At 37.9% G+C, this 24,371-nt stretch overlaps 1 protein-coding gene and 3 long non-coding RNA genes across 4 annotated transcripts; 2 read left to right on the forward strand and 2 right to left on the reverse strand.

The window, feature by feature from the left end:
- The first annotated feature begins 496 nt into the window (after positions 1 to 496).
- LOC133404822 (uncharacterized) lies at positions 497 to 2,533 on the forward strand. Its single transcript, XR_009768878.1, has 3 exons — positions 497 to 593; positions 1,220 to 1,252; positions 2,455 to 2,533. It is a non-coding gene; the product is annotated as an uncharacterized LOC133404822 (long non-coding RNA).
- A 1,593-nt stretch (positions 2,534 to 4,126) lies between these two features.
- LOC133404881 (uncharacterized) lies at positions 4,127 to 5,456 on the forward strand. Its single transcript, XR_009768886.1, has 3 exons — positions 4,127 to 4,198; positions 5,223 to 5,296; positions 5,385 to 5,456. It is a non-coding gene; the product is annotated as an uncharacterized LOC133404881 (long non-coding RNA).
- A 3,704-nt stretch (positions 5,457 to 9,160) lies between these two features.
- paf1 (PAF1 homolog, Paf1/RNA polymerase II complex component) lies at positions 9,161 to 17,962 on the reverse strand. Its single transcript, XM_061682582.1, has 14 exons — positions 17,753 to 17,962; positions 14,966 to 14,998; positions 14,788 to 14,880; positions 14,579 to 14,700; positions 14,128 to 14,194; positions 13,934 to 14,035; positions 13,729 to 13,834; positions 13,188 to 13,256; positions 12,979 to 13,082; positions 12,781 to 12,897; positions 12,576 to 12,704; positions 11,424 to 11,529; positions 11,265 to 11,334; positions 9,161 to 9,821 (listed from the first exon to the last, which is right to left on the reverse strand). The coding sequence occupies exons 1-14, from the start codon at positions 17,797 to 17,799 to the stop codon at positions 9,379 to 9,381; spliced, it is 1,608 nt and encodes a 535-aa protein (XP_061538566.1). The 5' UTR covers positions 17,800 to 17,962; the 3' UTR covers positions 9,161 to 9,378.
- A 929-nt stretch (positions 17,963 to 18,891) lies between these two features.
- On the reverse strand, positions 18,892 to 23,599 carry LOC133404701 (uncharacterized). Its single transcript, XR_009768860.1, has 4 exons — positions 23,273 to 23,599; positions 22,661 to 22,795; positions 21,647 to 21,691; positions 18,892 to 21,073 (listed from the first exon to the last, which is right to left on the reverse strand). It is a non-coding gene; the product is annotated as an uncharacterized LOC133404701 (long non-coding RNA).
- Between the last annotated feature and the right edge of the window lie 772 nt (positions 23,600 to 24,371).

Here is a 24,371-nt window from a genome sequence, read left to right on the forward strand (position 1 = left end):
GCGTGCAGCTGGCATGTTCTCCCCGTGCCTTCGTGGGTTTTGTCTGGGGTACTCCGATTTCCTCCCACATCCCAAAAACAGGCATGGTAGGTTGATTGAAGACCCTAAAATGCCCGTGAGTGTGAATGGTTGTTGCTTTATATGTCCCCTGTGATTGGCTGGCGACCAGTTCAGGATGTTGCCCGCCTCTCACGGGTAGTCAGCTGAGATAGGAGCCAGCACACCCGTGACCCTAATGAAGATAAGCTGTTCTGAAAATAGATGGATGGATGGAGATCCTGTTCAGAGAAACTTGCCATGGATGGCATACATTTTATTATAATATATTTTACGATATACACAACCATTTGCTTTATACTCTAACATAAAGCTGACAAAATCAGTGTTAAACGCATACCTGTTAAATCAAACTCTGCCAGCATGGGGTGCACTGGGTTTATACAGCGTAATAAAAGACAACTAAAACCAGTAATTTAAAATAACTACCAGAGAAGAAGAAGATGGGTGTTAACCATTTATATGTACTGGCACATTAACTCCATTACATAAACTTGCATTCCTTAGCTCTGTGTGCTTGACTGCCTCTTCAACAGGTAAGACGTTTGCAACATGAATCCATTTTGCTACTGTTTGTTTTAAATGTATATCTGTCAGTGATACATTTGCAATTTTATCCTTTGATTTTGAGTGTTCCCAAACAATTATAAGGGGTATGCATGACAAGTTATAACTGGTCCCAATTTAGATGCACTTGCTAAAATAGTACATCACAATTGTTTTGCATTTTAAAGCACTCTGTGAGTGATGTTGATGTTTTGGAAATATATGTGTTTTTCAAACTTCTGGAAAAATCTGAAATTTCCCACTTGGATCTTCCGTAGCCCGACCTCAAAGTGTCCCAGCAGCCTTAATTAACGTTTTACTACTTTATTTATTTTTGCTCATTTAAGTCGGTGTACGTCGATGTTTCGCAAAATCTGACTTCTGACCAACTGCATTTTTTTTCTATTCAGGGTTCGTAAATTCCCTCTTTACGACAAGTTTATGAAACACACCCTCGTAATCAACAGGTTTTTCCTGCTAGAATTGATCTGCAATGTATGCCAAAAAAAAAAAAACATTGTTACTTTGTTTATTGAACAAGCGTGTGTGTAGAGCAATAGTATAATACCTGTTTATTTTTTTTAATTCTTTTTTTTTTCTTTTTTTTCTGTCGAAGTCAAGAAGACCGTGGAAAGAGATCAGGAAAATGGTCAGTAAATCCGATGCAATTCCAGGATAATATTGTTACATACTGTTTTGTACACATGATATGTATTTGTGTGTGTCTACGTGCATGTGTGTATGTCTCTGTTTCCCAAACTTTGAGCCATGGCACATAGTTTACATTAGAAGAATCTCACGGAACACCACCAAACAAAAATGTCACAATTTCACAAATGTATTCAGTGTGAAACTTGGGCCTGTTTAATTGAGAACAAATCTGCTCTACTCGCAGGTAGCCATGGCTTATTCTGTTGTATGTTGGCAGCAAGTAGATACAATGTTTTATTGTACATTTTGCCATCGAATTGAAGAGCATTTAATTGTTCAGTCTGTGACTATATGTTGCTGGCAAATATAGATGATCAAACGTATATTTTGTAATTAAATGTGGAGTTTAGATTTTTCAAACTGATTGGAATGTTGCCTCGCTTCACCTCTCCTCGCATCCTTGACAAAGGCTGTTCCTTTTACAGCGGGACAAGTTTTAAGATAATAACTAACATTAAATTAGAGGCAAAACATGGGACCAGAGAGGGAGGATTTTTAAAAAGATCATCTTGGTCATACAGACAGTTTCAATGTAAATTACAAAAAGTGTTGTTAAATAATAAGAATTTTTGGACGAATTAAGTGAAATTGCATAATTTTCTGCAGCACCCTAGATGTTCTCTTATAGTACACGAGGGTGCCACAACAGCTTTGTTGGGTGCAGGGGCGAGTCTTGGTCGAGTGCTTTGGATGGGCTGAGCCCATGACCTAATTTTGGTACACCTCTGAAATTTGATCACATTTTTTAGACCTTGAAACAGACCATTTGGTGGACGGCCCAAAATAAGGCTAGATAATAATAATAACAGTTATTATTATTATTATCTATTTTTTCAATACATTATAAAAGTCTGGTTTATTTTTCAGAAAAGCACAGACCTTTTGTAACAGTATGAATACAATATGAGTATTTCAATTCAGAGGAAAGGGATATACTCTTTAAAAAAAACAAAAACATTTTTTTCTTTAAAAATAAATCAATAAAATCAATACAATTTACATTTAAATTTAAATGAATTTGAGGACGAATTCACAGGGTGGACTAAGGCAAGTTTTGTACTCAAAATAGGGCTGGCCCTGCCACTGCATGGGAATCACTGATCTATACTATACTGTTATGTACCGTATATAACTCTACAGGCAATGAGGGGACCAGAGGTCGATGACACCCTCAAGGCAAAACTGAGAATTCTTATTAACCACCAAAACGCTCTGATAAGTGAGTGTATCGTCTTCAAAAAAGACTTGTTTGTGGTTCAGTGTCATGGCTATTGATACGTGAATGTATATGACATCTCACCTAGTGAAAATGGACCGGATGGTTTTAACCTTCGATCAGGAATATGAGGCAAGTTGAAGACGTGACTCCTTTTTTTTCCCTTCCCGTAATGTCACATTCTCTGTTATAGACGTCAACATTTGTCTTTCAGAACATCTCACTGGATGATTTAAGAAACAACCTACCCAAGCAAGAGCCCAGATATCCTCAATCTATAATAATGAATAATGGATAATAAGATTGTAAGGTTGTTGTTTTGTTTTGTTTATTTGTTGTTTTTGTTGTGTTTTTTTTTGGAGGGGGGGGGGGGGGTACAAAGGCATACCATACAGAAGATACTGTATGTCTAGCTAGTCATATACACTGTAAAAAAAAAAGCAGCATGGGAAAAAAAACATCGCCAATTTTGAAGGCAACTTCCAGCAGTGTTTAAGCTGCTCATCCTGAGATGGAGCCAAGATAATAACAAATGCTATTATTAGTAGTATTTTTATAGCATTATAATTCACTGTTCAAACTGTTACACTTGTCTGCATCATCCCTTTCCTAAAAAGAAGACAACTACAAAATTGATATGGCACTTCCCTTGAAAAAAGAGGCTTAAGTTATGTATTATTAAAAATGTGTTTTTGTTGTCGATCGGTTCAGGCTGTACACCGCCTCCCGCCCGAAGATAGCTGGGATAGGCTCCAGCCCTAGTGAGGAGAAGTGGTAAAGAAAATGGATGGATGGATGGATGGATGGGATGGATGGGTGGGTGTTTTTGTTGTATTGTACTGTATTCATTATTTTCCTCAATTTCCCAAAAGGAAGACTATTGCACATTCTTAAAAAGAAAAAGAAAAAAGCTGTTATATATTATTCATTATTTCTTATTTTATTGTATACATGATTTTACTGGTGCCCTGTGACTGACTGGCGACCAGTTCAGGGTGGAGGCCGCCTTTCGCCCAAAGTCGGCTGGGATAGGCTCCAGTGCCCCGCGACCCTAACCAGGATAAGCGGTGTTGATCATGGATGGATGGATGGATTATTTTACTGGACTTCCTAAAGAGAAGAAACTATTGATGTTGCACGTTCCTAAAAAGAAAACATTTAAGTGGCTCTGTATGATCAAATATCTAGTTATATTTTATTGGATACATTATCTTACTCTGCTTCCTAAAAATAAGACAAGCTCTTAGTGTAATGTAAAAATAAAAGACTTAAGCCATTATATATGATTAAATATCAATTTTAAATTCTATTCTATACAATATATATATGAGAATCTTTCATTGATTGTGCAATTTACTGCCAGCAGTTTTTTGTTTCATGTTGAATGTCATTTCATCGGTTCCAGACTACAAAAAAAGAGAAGAAACTCTTTCATGTCATTTCATTTTGTTCCCTCACTGTACCGAATGTAAACCAAACCGGGACCTTCAAATCGAGGCACGTTATTTTTGACATACGGAAATGAATTTCTCCCAAAATTCCATGATTTTTACAGTATGTTGACTTTTCCTTGACTGTCACGTAAGCTCATTGCTTACCCTTACGATTCCATTGGAGGTGGTGGGACGAAGACATACTACAAGATACTTATATACGTAGGCCCTACCGGTAAGTATTTATTGTGTTACCGCACGTCAATCGCAACTTCTTTAAAGCTGAATTTGAACTGCAGGTGGGAATTGTGGGAATTCAGGGCACAAGGTGTTTGTGTTCAGCTCATTCACTACATGTAGAACTGGGGAATTAATGGATTTTATTGATTAGTTGGGGTTCTTTGCTCAGGACCATTTCTTTGAGCAGCTTGCACTAACAACATGGCTGCAAACAGAAAGGAGCTAATTAACAAAAGCAGAGTCAATGTTGTCAACTTAGTGATTTGGTCGCTGCCGGATATCGAAAAACCTTTCCAACCACTCTATTGACTATTTTCCCAATAAGCGACTAGCAACTTGAATTCCCGCTAAGAAACAGACAACTTGAGCAGCATCATTTTCATATTGTTTTCCATATGACAAGAAAGGAGCCCAGTGGAAGGGAATCAAGGTGTCGATTGCGCTGAACATTGACAAACACTTTGTGCCCATTTATGCGTTGCAACCCCAAATGTTGGACATTTTTGACCCAAGGCACAGCGGATATACAAATTCTACGCACTCTTGTACAAATGCCAGTTTTTGATTTATTTCTTTTTTGTGTGTGTGATTTTTTTTTTAAATGAGGCCGTAATAAATTACTTCAAAACTTTTTCTAAAAAAAATCTGAAATCTTTCTTAAGGGGGAAATGATAGCCAACACTGAGATAATGTGGTTGTACAAGATGATAAGTGTGCAGACTTATGCAACCACATTATCTCAGTTGTTTTATTTTACTTTTTAAGATGGAGTTGAACAGGTTGTACGTTACATTAACGGAGGACAACGTTTTGAAATGATTTATCTTGAACACCCACCTGAAGAAATTTGTGATGGGGAAGGGGGTGCGGCATTTGAATTATATTAATGTCAATGACAACATTAAGACACATTTCGCCTTATTATTCAGTGGGTCTCATAAATTTGCACCATTTAGCTTATTATGTAAAATGAAAGCGATGGGTTTAATGTCCCAAAAACATGTGCATTCAATCCAAAGGGTGCAACCCAAGGGACCTGATGTTGTACGCGTCCAACATGGATTTAGTGAGAAATGAAATGAATGCCACCATGGTAAGTATGTCATCATCTCATTTCGTACAATGACTGACCAAAGAATGATGAGCCTAAATGATGTTCTTTCATTTTCTGCTCCACTCAGTGTCTCAGCATCGACAACGTGAATGACTTGACCGAGCAGTGGCTGAAAACCAAGCTAGCCAACTGAGTTTGCAAACCATTCAAATGTTTGTGATTTATCTCCCATTTTTTTAACGCTAATAAATGGATGAACCTATATGACATTGGCTGTTTTTATCTTGTACTGTACTTCAATTTTGAGTATGACAAAAACAAAATGAAGTGGTAAATTTAAAAAAAGATCACTAACAAATTGTAGTTCAATATTGAAAGATATCGGTAATGTTAATATTTTGAAAAAAAATCTTTAGATTTCCATTTCACATTGTTCAATGATTATGGGTAGCCAGCATGTAAATAAATTTGAATCTCGTCGAAAAACATTTCAATACAGGAGTAAAATTTCAAAAGTAAAACTCGGATTATAGGAATATAGTTTTCAGAAATCCAATTCTTACATAATTTCTATATTAAAAAAATTTGGATCGCAATATTCCAATTTCTTGACATGTTGAATTTGGGTTTTAGTTATCTTCAATTCATGAAATTGTTTGCTCTGCGTTTAGTGAATCTCACTTTTTGAATTCAAATACTAACAATTCAAGTTTTCCAACTTATTCAAATTTATTGAGACCAATCCCCATCCATATTTCATCCAAAAATGCAATAATAAGCATGAATATTGTTGAATGTATTTTTTATCTTTTTTATTTTTTTTATGAATACTGACATACAGTATTGGAGGTTAAGTTAAAAAAATAATAATAATAAATAAAACTATAGAGCTACAAGGGGCTTCGGTCCAGACTTGTTGAGGTTATGAATGAATCCAAATTTTTTCAGCATACGTGTCTCAACTGCTGTCCGTGTGATCTGCGCGACAACTGTTCCTGATGTGCTCAAGGGCAGCTTGGACAAATGCGTTACAACATGTTCAAAAGGAATGTCATTGTTTTAACGGACAATGTAACAAGTGTGGGGGAACAAACTCGGAAAGTGGAGCGGCATGCAGGGCGGGTAAGCGGTGAAGTTCAAAGAAAACGGATGATGTGAAACTTTAATACCCTTTTTTCTCTTGTTTTCTGGTGTTTAAGCTGTTTAGTTGTTAATATTAGTTCATGTGCACATAATTGTATACATTGAGAGGGCCAGAATGATCTGGACTGGACATCTTCAAGTTTTACAGGATGTCTTGAGTTTACGACATACGGCATTCCAAGACAATGGCACGCGACGTAAGAATATGTTGGTACGCGGCACAAGAAAGGCACTCTCAGTTGGTGCTGTACCTGGCAACGCAAGCCACTGCTAATCAATGGGAGAAAACGACCCTGAAGAAGAGATGACATCAGAGTTAACATGAGATGTTAACTCTAGTCCTACTAGCAGAAGTCTGGAGGTTTTGTGCTAACTTTGACTGGTATTTAGAACTGTTCATAATTCCCTCTACCTTGACTAAGTCCCCAGTCCCAGCTCAATTTTCTCAAAGCGTGATGTTGCCACCCTCATGGTGTTCTCTTGCTGATGAGAGGTGTTGTGTTTATGCCAAACATACCTTTTGGAATTATGGCCAAAAGCTTCAACCTTGGTTTCATCATACCATAGCACATTTTTTCTCATGTGTTTGGGAAGATTTCAAGTTTGTTTATTCAAAATGTAGCTGGGCTTGTATGATTTTCTTTGTAAAACAAGGCTTCCATCTTATCCGTTAGCCCGGAAGACGTGAATATTTGCCAGACATTCCTGCAGCTCCTTTAATGTTGCTGCCGACAGCAACATTTGCGATCTCACTTAACAGTATTCTTCTTGTCTTTTCATCAATTTTGGATGGACATCCACTTCACAGTAATGTCACTGTTGTGCCATATTGTCTCCACTTGATGACGACTGTCTTCACTTTGCTGTTCCATGATACAGTGGATATGGAAAGTATTCAGACCCCCTTGAATTTTACACTCTTTGTTACATTGCTGCCATTTTCTAAAATCATTTAAGTTCATTTTCCCCTCATTAATGTACACACAGCACCACATATTGACAGGGAAAAAATTGGAATTATTGCAGATTATTAAAGATATTAAAAAAGAACAACTGAAATATCACACAGCTGTAAGTATTCAGACCGTTTGCTCAGTATTTAGTAGAAGCACCCTTTTGAGCTAATACAGCCATGAGTCTTTTTGGGAATGATGGAACAATTTTTCACTCCTGGATTTGGGGATCCTCAGCCATACCTCCTTGCAGATCCTCTCCAGTTCTGTCAGGTTGGATGGTGAACATTGGTAGACAGCCATTTTCAGGTCTCTCCAAAGATGCTCGATTGGGTTTAAGGCAGGGCTCTGGCTGGGCCATTCAAGAACAGTCACAGAGTTGTTCTGAAAGTTGTTCTTCGTTATTTTAGCTGTGTGCTTAGGGTCATTGTCTTGTTGGAAGGTGAACCGTCGGGCCCAGTCTGAGGTCCTGAGCACTCTGGAGAAGGTTTTTGTCCAGGAAATCCCTGTACTTGCCCGCATTCATCTTTCCTTCGATTGCAACCAGTCTCCCTGTCCCTGCAGCTGAAAAACACCCCCACAGCATGATGCTGCCACCACCATGCTTCACTGTTGGGACTGTATTGGACAGGTGATGAGCAGTGCCTGGTTTTCGCCACACATGCCACTTAAAATTAAGGCCAAAAAGTTTTATCTTGGTCTCATCAGACCAGAGAATCTTATTTCTCACCTTCTTGGAGTCCTTGTCTGGTGTTTTTTTTAGCAAACTCCATGCGGGCTTTCATGTGTCTTGCACTGAGGAGAGGCTTCCGTCGGGCCAATCTGCCATAACCCACGCAGGCACGGGGAGAACATGCAAACTCCACACAGGCGGGGCCGGGGATTGAACCCCGGTCCTCAGAACTGTGAGGCAGACACTCTACCCAGTCGTTCACCGTGCCGCCTGTGATATTTCAGTTTTTCTTTTTTAAATCTGCAAAAATGTCTAAAATTCCGTTTTTTTCTGTCAATATAGGGTGATGTGTGTACATTGAGGCAAAAAATGAACAAAGGATTTTAGCACATGGGTGGGGTCTGAATACTTTCCATACCCACTGTATATTTAATGCCTAGGAAATTCTTTTCTGCCATTCTCCTGATACCTTTGAACAATGACATGTGGAAGCTCTCTCCAGCCCTTGGCTTGTGCTTTAAAATGTGACTACAAATTGTTGAGAAAAGCCTACTAGAACAGCTCAACTTTATTTGGGGTTAATAAGAGGCACGCATTAGTAAAATGGTGGCAAGTGTGTGCTCACTCCCATTTAACATGAGTTTGAATGTGATTGGTTAATACTGAACATAGCCACATCCCCAGTTTTAATAGGGTGTGGACATTTGTACATTATCTCAGTTCTGTGTTCTCTTTTCTTTTTTAACTGAGTGGAACAGATTGAAAGTCACATTAATAGTGACAAGTTTTGACATGATTTATCTTGGTCTCATTTTGTAGTATCACAAAACGCTGGCATTTAAACAAGCGTGTTGACTTCGTATCCACTGTAACAATTGTTTTGACTTAACAGTTCACACATTCAAGTGATTTACCATTTTCTCAACCGCTCTGCCTTTGTCAAAGGACTGAAGGGTTGTTTACTAGTGTGCAATCAGAGATGGCTCCGTCTTTTGCCACCCTTAAGTATGTGTGACATCATGGTGAAAAGGTCTATTGTGGACTGCCATGAAAGCAAGTTGGACATCCCTGATCCAGGCTATTATGCTTATTTATTACGGTATGTCTTTTTTAAAAGGAAAGAAAAACAAGAAGTTTAAAAAAATTACCTTGACATTTATTGTTCTTATAGCCATTACACAATGTTTAAAAATAAAAAAATAAAAAATAAAAAAAATCAGAGCATACATTTTTACAATTTTTTTGTAATGGCTGTCTCAAAACAACAACAAAAGAAAGAATTGTGTCCACATAGCAACAGTGTGTACAAGCTACATCTACAATATAGGAGCGAGACGAAGAGGAGAGTGCAATCATTCACTGTCACTAGCGTCGCTGGAGTCCGACGCCCTTTCACTGCCGCTTCCGCTCTGAACCTGAACCTCCGAATGGTCGCTGCTGCGCTCGCTGTGAGCCGGAGAGGCGCTGTGACTCCTGCTGCCTCCTCCTCCTCCTCCTCTTCCTCCTCCCTCGTCGTCATCCTCGCTGCCCTCGTCGCCGCTGCTCCTCTTTGGCTCATTGTCGCTGTCGTCGTCACTTCCGAAGATCTCCTCCTCATCGCGCATCTCCCGGGCGCGGTCTTCGCCGCTCTCGCTGCCGCTTCCGCTCGATCGCCTCCTCTTGTTCTTACTGGTAATCTTCGCTCGGTCGTCGTCGTCATCCTCTTGCGCCCGCCGCTCTGGCGCTTCCTCATCTCTCTCTGAATCGCTGGCGGAGTTCTCGCCCTCGCTGCCACTGCCTCTCTCTTTATCATCGCCTGGAGGAAAAGAGGCAAAAATCACACATTAGCCATGACAGTGTGGGTTAAAAAAAAAAAAAAAAAAAAAAGATCAGAATTTGGGGATTTTAAATAAATAATAAAATAAAATAAAAAGTGAATAAAATATTCATTAAATGTTGGGGATTTCAAAAATAAAACAATATTACATAACATTTGGCAAGTTTGAATAAAATCAAAATAAAATAAAATATGTAATTCTGATTATATTGTTTTTTTAGGAAAATAATAAAATAAAATGAATTATCAATTATATTTTGGCGATTTTAATAATACAATAAAACATTTAATATATAATCGATTTATATTTGAGGGATTTTAAACAAAATGAAACAAACCATATGCAATTATATTTTGGGGATTTTAAACAAAAAAACAAGACGTACCAAATAATTACATTTTGAAGGACTTAAGAAAAAGAAGATAAAAGTATAAATTAAAAAAAACAGTCAAACATACACAATATATTTAGCTTTTTAAACAAAAGAAGCATTATTAAATATATAAAGGATTTGAACAAGACAAAATATAATATAATACAACAAAGTGAAAATACAATTAACTTTATCAAATAACTATTTGGGGATTTTTTTTTAAATTAATAAAAAGCTGTTTAAAAAAAAAAAAAAAAGTTTGTTTTATTTACCAAAGTATAATGAAAAAAGTAAAAAAAATAATATTTATAATAATTATAACAAAAAGCTATTATATTTGATTAAATATCTTGATAAGCGGTAAAGAAAATGGATGGATGGATTATCTTGAATAACAAAACCACTCAGTTATGTCAAATTAAAAAAAATTCACAAATATTACCATTAATAGTTATAATTACATAATACATTATATCAAATAATAATTTAGGGAATTTTAACCAAATAAAATGGAATAATTTTAGGGATGTTGCCTATATATCATTAAATACTAAAGTGGGGATCTGAAACACACCCACACCCTTATCTAACATCTAGAGCAACACACAGCATTGTTGTAGCAAGGTACCTTAGCCTAAAACAGAAAAAGCTGTGACATTTTTCCGCATATTTTGAATACAGACTAGTACCACCATCTAATGGGCATTTAATAAACATTTTAAATTGAAAGCCACAAGTACAAATGAGCAAAGGATTTCATTATTTTAAGTTAATGAATAAATATAAATGTGAGTTAAAATAAAAATAGATTTCCACTAGGACATTTTTATCCTCCACAAATGTGTTGGTTTTGATGGAGCTTTACTATTTTAGGCTTAACTAAAGAACTTACCATTTTTTTTTTGAAAAAAACAGTTTGTAAGATGGCATTTGAATTGCAGTGGTTTCATGCATTCATCGCCACATACTACACACGGAGTACCACTAGAGGGAGCCTGAATACAACACTCACTGATCTAAAATACAGAGAGAAGTAAAGATGACTGACCAGAGTCCTTATCCATGTCTTCCTCTTCATCCTCCGGCTCGTGGTTCTCCAGCTGAGCTTTACGGGCTTCCTGCCAATCAAACGGACAAACAGTTATGATCCAAGAAAAAGGAATCTAAAGTTGATGGTAGCTGGAAAACGTGATCAAGACAGAGCGACCTGGGCCTCCAGCTCTTTTTCGTTCATGTCTCTGTGCTTGCACACCAGCACGGCGTTGGTGGTGGACTGGGCGCCGGCCTTGGCTCTCCTCTTGCTCAGCCGCACTCTGCAGGGCAAAACCCACACCACCCACCGAGTGAACACCAAACACCAATTTGAACAATAATATATTACACCATTTTCAATAAGAATAATACTTAATAAATAATGTGAGGAAAGATAGTCGGCACTGCAATGGATTTAAGCCGTCGTTTATACCCAGATACGCCGGTGAGCGCTCTCATGAGCTGGGGGGGATCAAATGCTTCAAACAACCGCGGATAGTTCGGCAGCTCAAGTCTTCCGGCCGCATCCTCCCACTGTTTCCTCAACTTCATCTTTTTGGGAAAGCTATGAATGCTTACTTCCTTTTTTGCATTCCGTCCTGATTGGAAATCGCACCCCAAAGCGGCACAGTATGGCATTTTTAACTCTTTTCACTGAGGACAAAAGTTCGCAAGTGGCTAGCTTAGCGTCCGCAGAGAGCAGCAACGTAACAATTTTACAACAGCCATTCTACATCTTCATTCCCAGAATTCTTTGCACACGCTAAACATGGCGGCGTCAGTGTATCAAATTATGGTCTAAACAAAATTGTTTTTTTAACTTATCGGAATAATTTATAAATATATACCACTAGTTCAGTAGTAGAGATCAGTAGTTGTAAAATTAAATGCATTTGTCATTTCAAATCGGAGTTTACTTTAAAGCACGCTCAAATTTGGATTAATTGCCCAGCCTTGAGTTACACTGCAGGCTGCAAAGTACGAGCCACGGCTAATCGTTTTTTGTGACCGGCAATGAAAGCCATTGATAGACGAGCGCCAATCACGTGTTTTCCACAGAAATCGGCTGACCATGATCGGTGGCCGAGCGATCGGAGCACCACTAAAAGTAATACATTTGAAATAATAAATCAAACAATATTCCAGCCAGCAAAAGGTTTGCAGTGGATTTGGAGTTCAACCTAATGGTACTGGAAAAAAAATATGCCTCAAAATGTCACCCAATCATGGAGCATGAGGTCACGCAAGACTCAGTGAGTTTCGCTTGTATTTATTTTTTGTGTGAAAGGTGTGTGTTTCTTTGTGATTTCACCACAGAGGAATGTACCTTGTTTCCAGCTCATTGTAGTAAACCCCGTCGCCATCTCTGAAGATGAAGAAGTAATTCTCCTCATAACCTTTGCTGGCTTTGTTCTTCACGTTCCAGTTGTACTCCCTGGCTATCTTGTAGTCATACCTAAAAAAGGTAAATAACTTGCTTCATAATTGAACCGTACCTAATTAACTGAGCTCTAGTCTTGACGTTTCCTTACAGATCGTCCGGCATGTAATCCAGCCCCTCTTCGAAGTCTCGTTTACGCTTGCGAAGCGTGTCCTCGTTGGGCAGGAAGTAGGCCACGAACTGGTTTCCTTCCTCATCCATCATACCTCTGCGTGGAAGGTGTTTATTGGTCAAGTGCCCATACCCGATGTTTTAATATCACCACCACAGGTAATTTTTTTTAGGCTACCTGATCATGGCCTGAGACATCATTTCCACGCCTGCTGGTCCTGACATGTCTTTTGGAGCAGGATCCGAGTCAAAGATGACCTGAGCGCATGGGTTGATCCACATCTGGGGAGGCAGAGAGTAATGGACATATTCAGAAATACACTACTAGCCATGACTCATTTAGTGACAGTGGATGTCACTTCACCAGATGAAAAGATAGTGGCTCACCTTAAAGTCTGGGAAGGCAGGCAACACCTCCACAGGAGTAACTCTGGGTTTGCTGTAATGCTGCACAATCTGAACACAAACGGCATTTTTAGAAATGTGCAAGAGACCACAATATTACATCTAATGAGAGCAAATACAAGAGCCGTAACAAAATCTAATAATTTTCCGTTAGTCAGTTTTAAGATGTACAGTGGACCCCCGCTATTAACAGAGGATAGGAACCGGGCAGGACCGCGACTATCGAAACGCTTCAGATAATTGATGCCCATTATAAGTGCATTGGGAAAAAAAAAACATATATTTTTTTTAAACCCCCAAAATTATTGAATAAGTGGGGATATACCGCGAATAAGCGTTTTGGGGTTTGTTTATCATCCCAAAAAATAAAAAGTAAAAATAAAAGAAAAAATTGGGGGGAAAAAAATCTGCAATTAGTTGAATCTGCAAGTACCGAACCGCGTGTAAGTATGGGTGCACTGTGTTAGAGTGATCACAATGTTCCTGCCTGTGCTTTTACAGTAGTGTACAACTGCACTCTCACCGGTTTCTGTGCATCCTCAAAGGTTTTCTCAATGGCGGAAATTTGGCTGTCTCTGTCCTTGTAGATTTCCTCTTCTGTGAACTGCTGTTTGACGGACACGCCGATCCTAAGCACAAACACGCAATCATGTTGGAAATGTCTTGTCTCTCTCTTTCACACTCACTCACTCACTCAAACACGCGCGCACACATGCACACCAACTCACTTGACTTCCACTTTCTCATTGGAGACACCGTATCTGTTGAACTCTGTAGAAATATATTCTGTCTTTCTCATCCATGGCACCACCTTGGCGTGCTGCTGGGATCTTTAAAGGGCGAAAGACAAAAGAACGCAAAAATGTAAAAATCTCAAAAGGCTTCGAAGACAACCTGGGCAGGCTAAACTCTGGAGCTTTACCTCTTTGAGCTGGACGGAGCCTGGATGTCCTCCTCTAACAGTTTTTCATCAGCTGGATCCAAGAGTACTGAAAAAAGGACTCAGTTAAAACATGTTTTGTCTTGTTTGTTTTTCTTATAGCTAGTGTCCCGACTTTATTCCTCTCGTTTGTCTTTGTCTATCCCCTATTACACATCGTTCTGCCAGACTGCAATTTTTCAATAAATCATGATTACACATACACAAACAAACAAACAAACAAACAAACAAACAAATAAATAAATAAATAAATAAATAAATACAGAGTCAGTACACAAAACTCCTCTACTGCAGAAGAAAACTGTGTTGGCAAAAAAAAAGGTTTAACAGAGCCTGCATTCTGCATAACAAGACAGGTTGAGGGGGAAGAAAAAGAAAGAAACACTTTCATACAAATGTTTTGACTTTAGAGGTTCCAAAGACCCAGACTTACTGTTGGGGTCTATGCGGTACGTGTCTGGGTTGATGAGATCGATGGTAACGCCAAGGTCCGGCTCGGTCAGGAGCTCGTGCTTGTGCTGTTTCTCCAGAGATGTGGCTTTGTACTGTACAAACCTGTTAACATGGCAAACAAGAAAAATAGTCTATGTATATATTCATAATAGTGTCCTCCAATTTAATATAAAGGGGCATGAACAGTACCTGTGCTGATCAAATGGGTATGTGATGAATTTGGGGTCAAATGGGATGTCCGGCAGGCTATTGCAGTATTTCACCCGACAGACCAAACCCGACCTGTCATGGACACAAAATGGCTGTTGTTGACAATTTATTGTCACCACCATTTACAATCTACAAAATAAGTATAAACACTTCTTACCTCTCTGGGACAGTTCTGTGTGATGACGGCCGACTGAAAGAGGGGGACAAAAGAGACAGGCAATTATAAACCAATCAAAATTAGACAGTTTAACAGGAACGAGTCACACAGTGTCATCATAAATGAATTACAAGGGGTTTTCAGTTTACAACAATACAGTCATATGGCATTTCGATGTTACGAACGGCTTGCAATGTACAAACCCCAATTCCATCGAATTTGGGACGTTGTGCAAAACAAACTATTTGGAAATCCTTTTCAACTTATATTCAATTTAATACACTACAAATAAAAGATATTTAATGTTCAAACTGATGAAAGCTTTTTTTTGTGCAAATATTCTCTCATTTTGAGTTTGATGATTGCAACATGCTCCAAAAAAGATGAGACTGGGGCAACAAAAGAACCTTAACTCTTTGGTAGAGAAATGCTCAGATGTTTCTTATTAGTTGAGACAAAAATGTGATATTTTTTTTTTTTTTTTTTTTTTTTTTTTTAAAACAGGCCCAGGGCTCGAGGCTGCGACCAAATTGGTCGCATTCGCGACCCTTTTTTCACCTTGTGCGATTAAAAACATCATTTTGTCGCACTTACACGAGTGCATATTTTAATGGTTGAAAGTCAACTTTGATTCCAACAGCTAGTTTATTTTTAGCCTGTCTTTTGACGTAGTACTGTAAATATCTGACAGCCAAAGTTTTTTTTTTTTTTATAAATATGTCAGAGGTATGTGACAGACAACACGTATCAGACTACAAGACAAATCTGGTCTTTCACGATTGCACTATGTCAGACTACTGCAATAAAATCTTGTATTCCGATACCACCGCATCCAGTCTTTTACGATCACTGGGCTTTATCTCGTCTACTCAAACTTGACTGGAATCCCTTGTTACCACGGCGACGACAACAACAATGGATCGCATCATGTGTATGATGAGAACAAATGGGAAAAAACGTGGTGGTGGTCACCGATGCTCGGGACAGGACTTTAATTCAAGGATTGCTTGAGGTATGTTCACATACTTTTAATACGATACGGCTTGCAAGCTAGCAACAAAACGTTATGTAGCCTACTAAACTAGTGCTACCACTAACTGTTGTACGTAAACACGCCGGCGTTCTGTCGAATCATACTATAAAGTTTCGGTGTGTGTGAAGTAATTGAATTACAATAAAGTAATTTATTGACAGTAAGTTAGCGCCCATTATTTCTGTCATGTTGTAATGTTGGTTTGACCTGACTGATTAGAGCAGTGATTTCCAACCTTTACGGAGTCAAGGCACATATTTTACAATTGAAAAATGTCACAGCACACCAACAAACAAAAATGTCACAAAAAGTGGATACATTAATTACTGTATGTACTTCCCGTCATCTAAGAGAAGCCCATTCATTTGCTCTGTCTGTCACTATGCCTCACTGGCATAAATAGATGAACAAAGATACATTATTTATTTCTAAATATAATTATTGTAGCAGTTAAGTAAAATGTTTAAATTTCCCACAGCTCACCTGATGAGCACTAATGGCACACTGGTTGTAAAACACTGGACTAGAGATTACATTTGAAGATACTCAGTATACAAGTATGTACAGTAAATGAACACGTCATTTAAACAGACACATTGCTCCAATTTATGATCAGATCAGTTATAGTTTTTTTAAACTCCCTTATTGGCCCCAAAAATCCTGATCATATAAAGCTCACTAACTAACTACCCCTCTCTCTCTCTCTCTCCTCCCTCCTAACCCTGTTCATAGCAAAGACATAATTTATAAAGATACGTGCAAAGTTGAAAAGCCCAGACTCTTGTAAAGGGGATTGCATAGGAAAACAAACAATCATTAAAATAAAGTGTAATAACTGCAGTCGTAATGATTGTTCTGTTTGGGACTATGATCTTAAATAGGTACGTTGGTTTGTTTTGTTAGTAAATACATTGCAAAATAGTGTGAATAATTATAAATGATACTTTTATGTGGTGGTGGTACACTTATGAAATCATTTTTAAATTTATGTCAATCATATGGTTGAAAAGAAAAATCTATACCGGATTTAAGATTTCAAAAAACGAGTTGGTAAATAATGATTACTCAACAACATAATCTGAAATGAACATCTATTGCCTTGCGCGAAAACCCAATTTTGGTCGTCCTCTGCTAAATCCAGGTGCCCAAAATTCTGCATTAAAAAATGGAAGGAAAACAGCGGCCGTTTTTCTGGATTTAGTAACATCTCTTATCTTTGCTTGGCCTCAGATGGCCCAAACTTGCATTCTGCGATAAAAAGCCCCGAAAACGACGTTTCTCACCCAATATTATATGGAATACGGATGGCGCTCCTGCAAAGTCCATTTTATGCGCAGGCGCAAACGTTAGGACTCTCGCGAACGCTCCCGATAACCTCCACCTCGATTTAGATGAACATTTGGGCTTACTACGATGGTATACAGTATTACATCGTGGGCCGGGATGGTGATACTTGGGAGAGTTAAGTATTTGTCGAGGTGGTCCTTGACGTAAAAAGTTTGCGAACCACTGACCCAACTGAAATGTCGAACGCCAAACCGACATGGGAAATGTTGCACGACGCTTAGCAGCCGTTCATAAAAGAACATCTTGTTTGGCATACAGCAACAATGATCGAGGTATTTCGCCAATTTGGCTTTACAAAAAAATAACGTCATATTGGCCAATGTGACAGAATAGTCACAAGTGAAAATAAGGCTAGAAGTGGCAAACTTGCTGAAGAGCTCGTTTGTCCGCTTGTGTAACGTGTTTACCTGTGGCCGTCCTCGCGCTGTGCTTGCGTCTGAATCGTCGGCGCCATTCTAGGACCACACGGCTCCCAAAGTGTCCGCTTTTAATCAAAGTCACGACGGCTGGATACCTTCAAATAAAGGTACAAGCACACTCAGCTACCAAAATGTACCCTTCATTTGCTGAGCGCAATATTTAGTACCGGAAGAACCTCCCTCAGACTCGCAACTGCCTGCCCCGCTTTGGAAAAGTAGTCGGGTTTATTTTGTGAGCGCCCCCTATTGTACGTAAGTGTGCTACACAAGATTCGGTTTTGGACAGACGGAAAGTACAGCCCGGGTCCACTGATTTAACTCCGATTAAGAGTCCTGTTATATATGTTGGATTAATTAGTCCCCTTTTCCTTATACTGATCTATTAAAATGTATTTATTCTTTATTTAATGTTTTGGTCATTTAGCTCACTAAATAATTGGCTACTTGATTTATTGTAAATAATAAAATAAAAATACTTGTAAAATAAACAATTTTACATGTATTTTTTTACATTATTGTATTCATTTTATAAAATTATTGGTTATAATAAGATTAGAAATGAAAATTAATTATTTGGTTAAAATTAACTATTTCAGTCACTAATGGTGTAGTGGTACATTTGCCTGACTTGGGTGCGGGCAGCGTGGGTTCAGTTCCCACTCAGTGATGGTGTGAATGTGAGTGCGAATGGTTGTCCATGTCTATATGTACCCTGCGACTGACCGGCGCCCAGTTCAGGGTGTAGTCCGCCTTTCGCCTGAAGTAGGCTTGGATAGGCCCTTAACAGGATAAGCGGTATTGAGAATGGATGGATAGATGATTGAACTATTTCATATACACATTTGAACTTTTTCCCTTTAAAAAAACAACTGTATCTACAAACAACCGTTCCCTTTTATCAGTTATAAAAATAAAATGTGGCTCTTGAGCCAAATTGTGGAATACACTTCCTTTTATGAGCTGCTTTTTCAGTGGACATTAAAAAAAACAAAAAACATTTAGGTGGGCATTCCAATAAGACTACATTGTTTTATTTGTTTAGATTTTTATTTCTTTTTATTTGATTTTTTTCTTGCACTTAAATGTGATTCTCAATTGAACTTTATAGAACATTTAATAAACAACTGCAGCTGTAACAAAGGGCAGTTCATAACGATCAGTATTTTATATACTATATGTCAGACTGTATTTGACCTATGACAAGCACTTTGTGAGTCCTATCTGTGAGCACATTTTACCCACACCTGGTTTGACTTGATAACACTGGGTGTGACTTCAAAATACATCCATTTATTAAGCTTTGAAATACAAATTGAGCATTACAATACAAAATAATGTTTTACTTGTCTGAAATACAAGAAAAACTATGCACGTTTTTAAAAACATAATCTCTTTAAATCACACACACACAAACAAAAAAACTTTTTAATTTTATTATTATTATTTTTTTTAAAGTGAACCAATTCATTACTGTAACACAGTGGAATCTCCAAAGCCGATCGGCCCAAAAGTGGTACAAGTTGAACAAAACTTTCACTCTCTTTGGCTTTTTCTGACATTATCACAGAAGAGTACCACTGATGGCAAACAAGTGCGATGAGGCCAGAGAACTGCAAATAGAACTTAGAACAGCACATATCAATTACATACACAACTTAATTTTATCAAGAGATGCTAATGCAAATACGCTCATTATACACTACATACAGTATTTCAATTCCAGCAATACTGATTGTTCTGCAAAACCTTGTGTTTCGTGTCATCAAATTGACTATTCTTAATATTCAGCTTTTATCATATAATGGTAGGGCTGGGTAAACAATCAATTTTATTGATTAATTGGATTTTATTTGTTTGGGTGATTTTTTTGTTTTATATTGATTTAGCAGCTTCCGTAGTTGCACGGCTTATAATAACGTCATGGCTGTTAACAGAAAAGTGCACAGAAACAGAAGCCGTGTTGCCAACTTGGCGAGCTGGTCAGTGTATTTAGAGACTTTCCCAACTGCTCGAGTGACTATTTGTTTTAAATGCGACCAGAGACTTTAATTCCTGCTAAGAAACAGACAACATGAGCGGAGTAATTTCCTCATTGTGTTCCGTTAAACACGAATGGAGCCCGGAGTACAAGGTAATCACTGACTCAATCGAATTGAACTGAACTTTGCCAAAGGAATACTGCCAATTTATACGTTGTAAAAACAGTGATTTATCAACGTCTGAAACCTTTGAACCGAAGTATGTGCTGACAAATATTTTGCCAAGGTTTCCTTTCCTCACATGTAAAACCTAATATGAGCAGAGAACAGTCTTTTCTTTTTTTGTGTGTGTGAGAGAGCTGGAGATCAACAACAGAAAACAGGCATATGTACCAGCCAAGGCATGAAGTTTTGCGTGTCATTTTACTCTAAATTGTTGAACATTTAAAACGTTAATTCGTTCAGTATTGTGTTTATATAAGTTTTTAAAAAAGAGGACCTTTTTTGTGAGAGAACTCATCAGATTTTTTGTGGAAAAAATAAATCCGCCCTGTGATGTTATTTTGATTCAAAATTATTCATAGCTGTGAATGTGAGTGTGAATGGTTGTTTGTATGTTCCCTGCAATTGGCTGGCAACCAGTCTAAGCGTGTACCCCGCCTTCTGCTCAAAATCAGCTGGGATAGGTTCAAGCTAACTTGCAACTTTAATGAGGACAAGCGCTACAGAAAGTGGATGGATGATTTCCTTGAAGTACATTCTTGTAAAAAACGGAGACAGTTCTGCATGTTCAGCTTGGTACTTGTATTTGATAATTTTTGGCTCCCACACCTGCGATATATACATCAATATTTCTTCATAAAACAGGTCATCGGTATTAACGTTACAGGAAACATTGACTGCAATCTTAAAAATGACTTCAAACCGCGTGAAATTCAGCTGCATAGAACAACAGCGTGATTGCAAAAATCTTGGTACAAATCCTACCAGATCAAAAGGACCCCTTCTGGAATTAAAATTAATATAATAACATAAACAAAGAAGAGCTGCTAATAATTTTTCCTGCAACACTCACTTCCTTGAAAAGTGAAACAATAAACGTTCCGGTGTTACTCCACCCAGAGCTCCGGCCGTCTCTGCCCTTTGTGCCTTCAACACTCTTTTGATCGATGTGCATTAAGTATGGCGACGAGGATAGAATTAGTGGAAAAAAAAAAAAAGCAGCACAGTGTGGTAACACACAACTCAAAAGAGTCCTTTCAGGTGTTTTCACTCCTGGATGTTCTTCATGTCCAAGGGCTACATCTCTCTCTGCATGTGGGCATCAACTCTGTTAAGACATACAAGGGGGAAAGGGTGAGACTATAAATTTAATGGTATAATAGTATGGTAAATATAATCTTTTCAAAGATGGAAACTTTGTATGGGTATTAACCATAATTCATGGAAATTAACATAAAGCAGGTATCTCCAAAATTGAAGGTTGGCTCCAAATAGCAAACATAAATATAGTTGGGAAGATATACAGTATTTTAGCACAATTCTGACTAAAACTAACAGATTTCATGCAGCTGAATACAAAATTAGGGTTGCATTTCTGGTCACTGTTGAATGGGTTGGGTTGGGGGGATAAGGAATATTGAACTCGACACATCTTTTTGTTCTTCAATTAAATAATTGATTGTTGAATAAATTGTCTAAAACTTCAGGAAGTACTAATGTTTTTGTCATGCTTTTATAATGGTATTATTTTGCATGTAGGATTAATAAAATGTTAATATTTAAACGTTTCTCTAAAAAATAAGCTTTAAAAAATATATATATTGAATGTGAATATTTAGTTTCCTTTTCTCTCTATTAAATGGTTAAATTAGCCACTGGGGGCTGGGTGCAAGGCCCTTACCTGCTCAGCATGTATATCAGCTGGCCAGAATCATCTGAAAATACCCTGAGTTACAGAAAACACAGGTTTAGTTCCATTAGACATTCACAAGCTAGCATAAAGACACACACTTACAGAACTCTTTGTAATTACAGTGAATATAAAAAGTCGACACAACCCTGTTCAAATGAAGATTTTTGCGATATTAAAAATAATAATAATGAGACCAAGACAAATTTCAAAAAAAAATTCCCACCAATAACATGTATTAACCTGTACAACCCAAATGAGAAAAATCAAATCTTTTCAAGAGGGGGTAATGTGGTTGCACAAGCGTGCACACCCTCTTAAAACTGGGGATGTGATTGTGCTTCTAATAGGCTTTTCCTAACATTTCTTTTATTACTCCACTTAGAGACTAAGGCCCCAGTTCCAGATGAAAAACAAACAAATAAACAAACAAACAAAAAAACAGCCCCAAAGACCGATGCTGTCATCACCATGCTTTACTGTAGGTATGGTATTCTTTTGATGATGAGCTGTGTTGTATTTGCACCGAACAACAAGTTCAACCTTGGACCATATAACCCATTTTCTCACATGCATTTGGTACATTTCAAGTGTTTGTTTTTTTCTTTGTAAGACAATGCTTCTGTCTTGCCACCCTCTCCCAAAGCTCAGACATAAGACAGGGATTGCTATCTATCCAGTACTTCACAGAAATTCCTCCACCTCCTTCAATGGCAGCTTCCCCGACCAGAACTTGTGCATATTTTTGCAACCACATTTTCTCAGTCATTTATTTTTACTTCCCTTCTTCATTCTGTTTTGTTTTAACTCGGTTGAGTTTTACATGTTATATGTCACATTAATGATGGTAAAAAGTTATGAAATTATTGATTTTGGTCTCATTTTATATCATAAAAACCTGACATGAAACTTTTTTTTATCCAATGTATGCTTTATGGTTAAGGACTATCATATAAAACCACCTCTTGATTAAGAGCGATATTCTGGGAAGTTTAAATGTCTTACCCATCTCCCCAATGGTAGAAGGCTCTGTCTTGGTAGAACATGGAGAGGAAGAACCATACACTGATGGTCTCCACCCAGAAGATGACAAACAGGAACCATAGAGACGAGAAAAGCAATTCGCACAACATTCTGGAACTTCCAAGAAAAAAAGACAAGCATCAAATTACACAACTATCCCAACAACAACAAAAATCATCATTTACAGGACATGTTGTTTATACTACTCCATTGATATCATAAATTATTAAAACTGTGAGGAATTACTAATACAGCAATTGCTGGACTATATATATATATATATATATATATATATATATATATATGTGTGTGTGTGTGTGTGTGTGTGTGTGTGTGTACACACACATACACATACATGTATATATATATACACAGAGACAGCGCGAGAGAGATATTTAGTATTTATCTGGATCTGTGACGTGTTGAACTTAATTTGATCAAGTTTTGGATCACACTGATCTGCCCATTTAACGTTATATGACGTTACAAAACCAAATTTAGACGTTTGACACATTTCCGACACCGACGGTAACAAAGAGTTCACTAATACATGTATCAATATTTTGTAAGTAATATCATTTGCAAATATCTCACCGTCGTCAATGGATTTTGTCAACATCGATAATTAGCTTGCCGGTAAACCAGCCAAAGTGGCTCGCACTGTTTTAAATTAGCTGTAGCACGCTCATGCTAACTAGCCACCAAGTTAGGTACTCAAAAGCTTACAGAACGCAGCTTTTCTTCAGCAACTGATTTACGCTCACATTGTAAGGACCGAGCGGACATAACTACATCCTCGCCTGCGCGAGACGTAGGAAACTAGAAAACCTGTGTTTATTCCAGGTTTTGCCTTTTTGCGGGGCAACTGTTAGCGTTGCGGCTAGCTAGCACACGGGCATGTTATTGCGTCCATCTTTGCTAACGTACTCACTCAAACTAAAGTATCTGCAGGTGACATTCCTCCTACAGATGTTCCATCAAACGTTGAACATTTGTTTACAATATTCGTCGTCCCGCAGGCTCTGGTCGCTTCCGGCCCGAGGACCAATCAAAATGCAGAAATTATTGCCGTCAGTCCCTTTTATGTGGCAAGTCAATAATAAACACACCGCCCCTTATACTAAAATTACTTTATTACAGCTGATTTTTTTCAATGATACATTATAATACAAACAAAATTGTACATTTGATTCTATTCTTATTCTGTTTAATGAATCTTTTTTTTTTATACAATTTGAATCAACTTAAGTATTTGACCATCTCGGTATGTTTAGCATCTTCATAAACTCTCAAGACCATCTATACAATTTAATACAGGTTACAAGCTGAAGTGGTAATGTGCCAAAAAATAAAAAATACTGACATCTTTAAAAAGAAATGCAATCTCTTTTCACTATGTTTGTCACCTAAGCATTTTGTTGTGTTTGTGCGCGCGCGCCATGCGACAGTAGCCCAGCGATAACTGGGGAAAGGGAGGGAAACAACATGGCGGCATCCGGGCTTTGCAACTATGGCACAGTGTTGGGACCACAGAAAAAATGGCTACCTTCTGTCTGTTGCCTCATTCAGTATCCTGCTGTGTACGCATTCAGTCAGTCAGTAGGACCAAAAAAAAAAAAAAAAAAATTAAAAAAAAAATTCCCTTCCAGGTTGGTGGAGAGGTGGGACTTAACTATCCACAAACCCTGACAAA

This window comes from Phycodurus eques, chromosome 7, assembly GCF_024500275.1.
Source record: "Phycodurus eques isolate BA_2022a chromosome 7, UOR_Pequ_1.1, whole genome shotgun sequence".
NCBI lineage: Eukaryota > Metazoa > Chordata > Actinopteri > Syngnathiformes > Syngnathidae > Phycodurus > Phycodurus eques.

Bases quoted from the DNA above. Each gene is read 5' to 3' on its own strand.
- paf1 (XM_061682582.1), bottom strand. From the start codon at position 17,799: ATGGCGCCGACGATTCAGACGCAAGCACAGCGCGAGGACGGCCACAG. The intron at 14,195-14,578 runs GTAAGTCTGGGT...TCCTTTTTTCAG, and splicing joins GTACCGCATAGACCCCAACA to TACTCTTGGATCCAGCTGAT. The intron at 14,036-14,127 runs GTAAAGCTCCAG...CGCCCTTTAAAG, and splicing joins GCTCCGTCCAGCTCAAAGAG to ATCCCAGCAGCACGCCAAGG.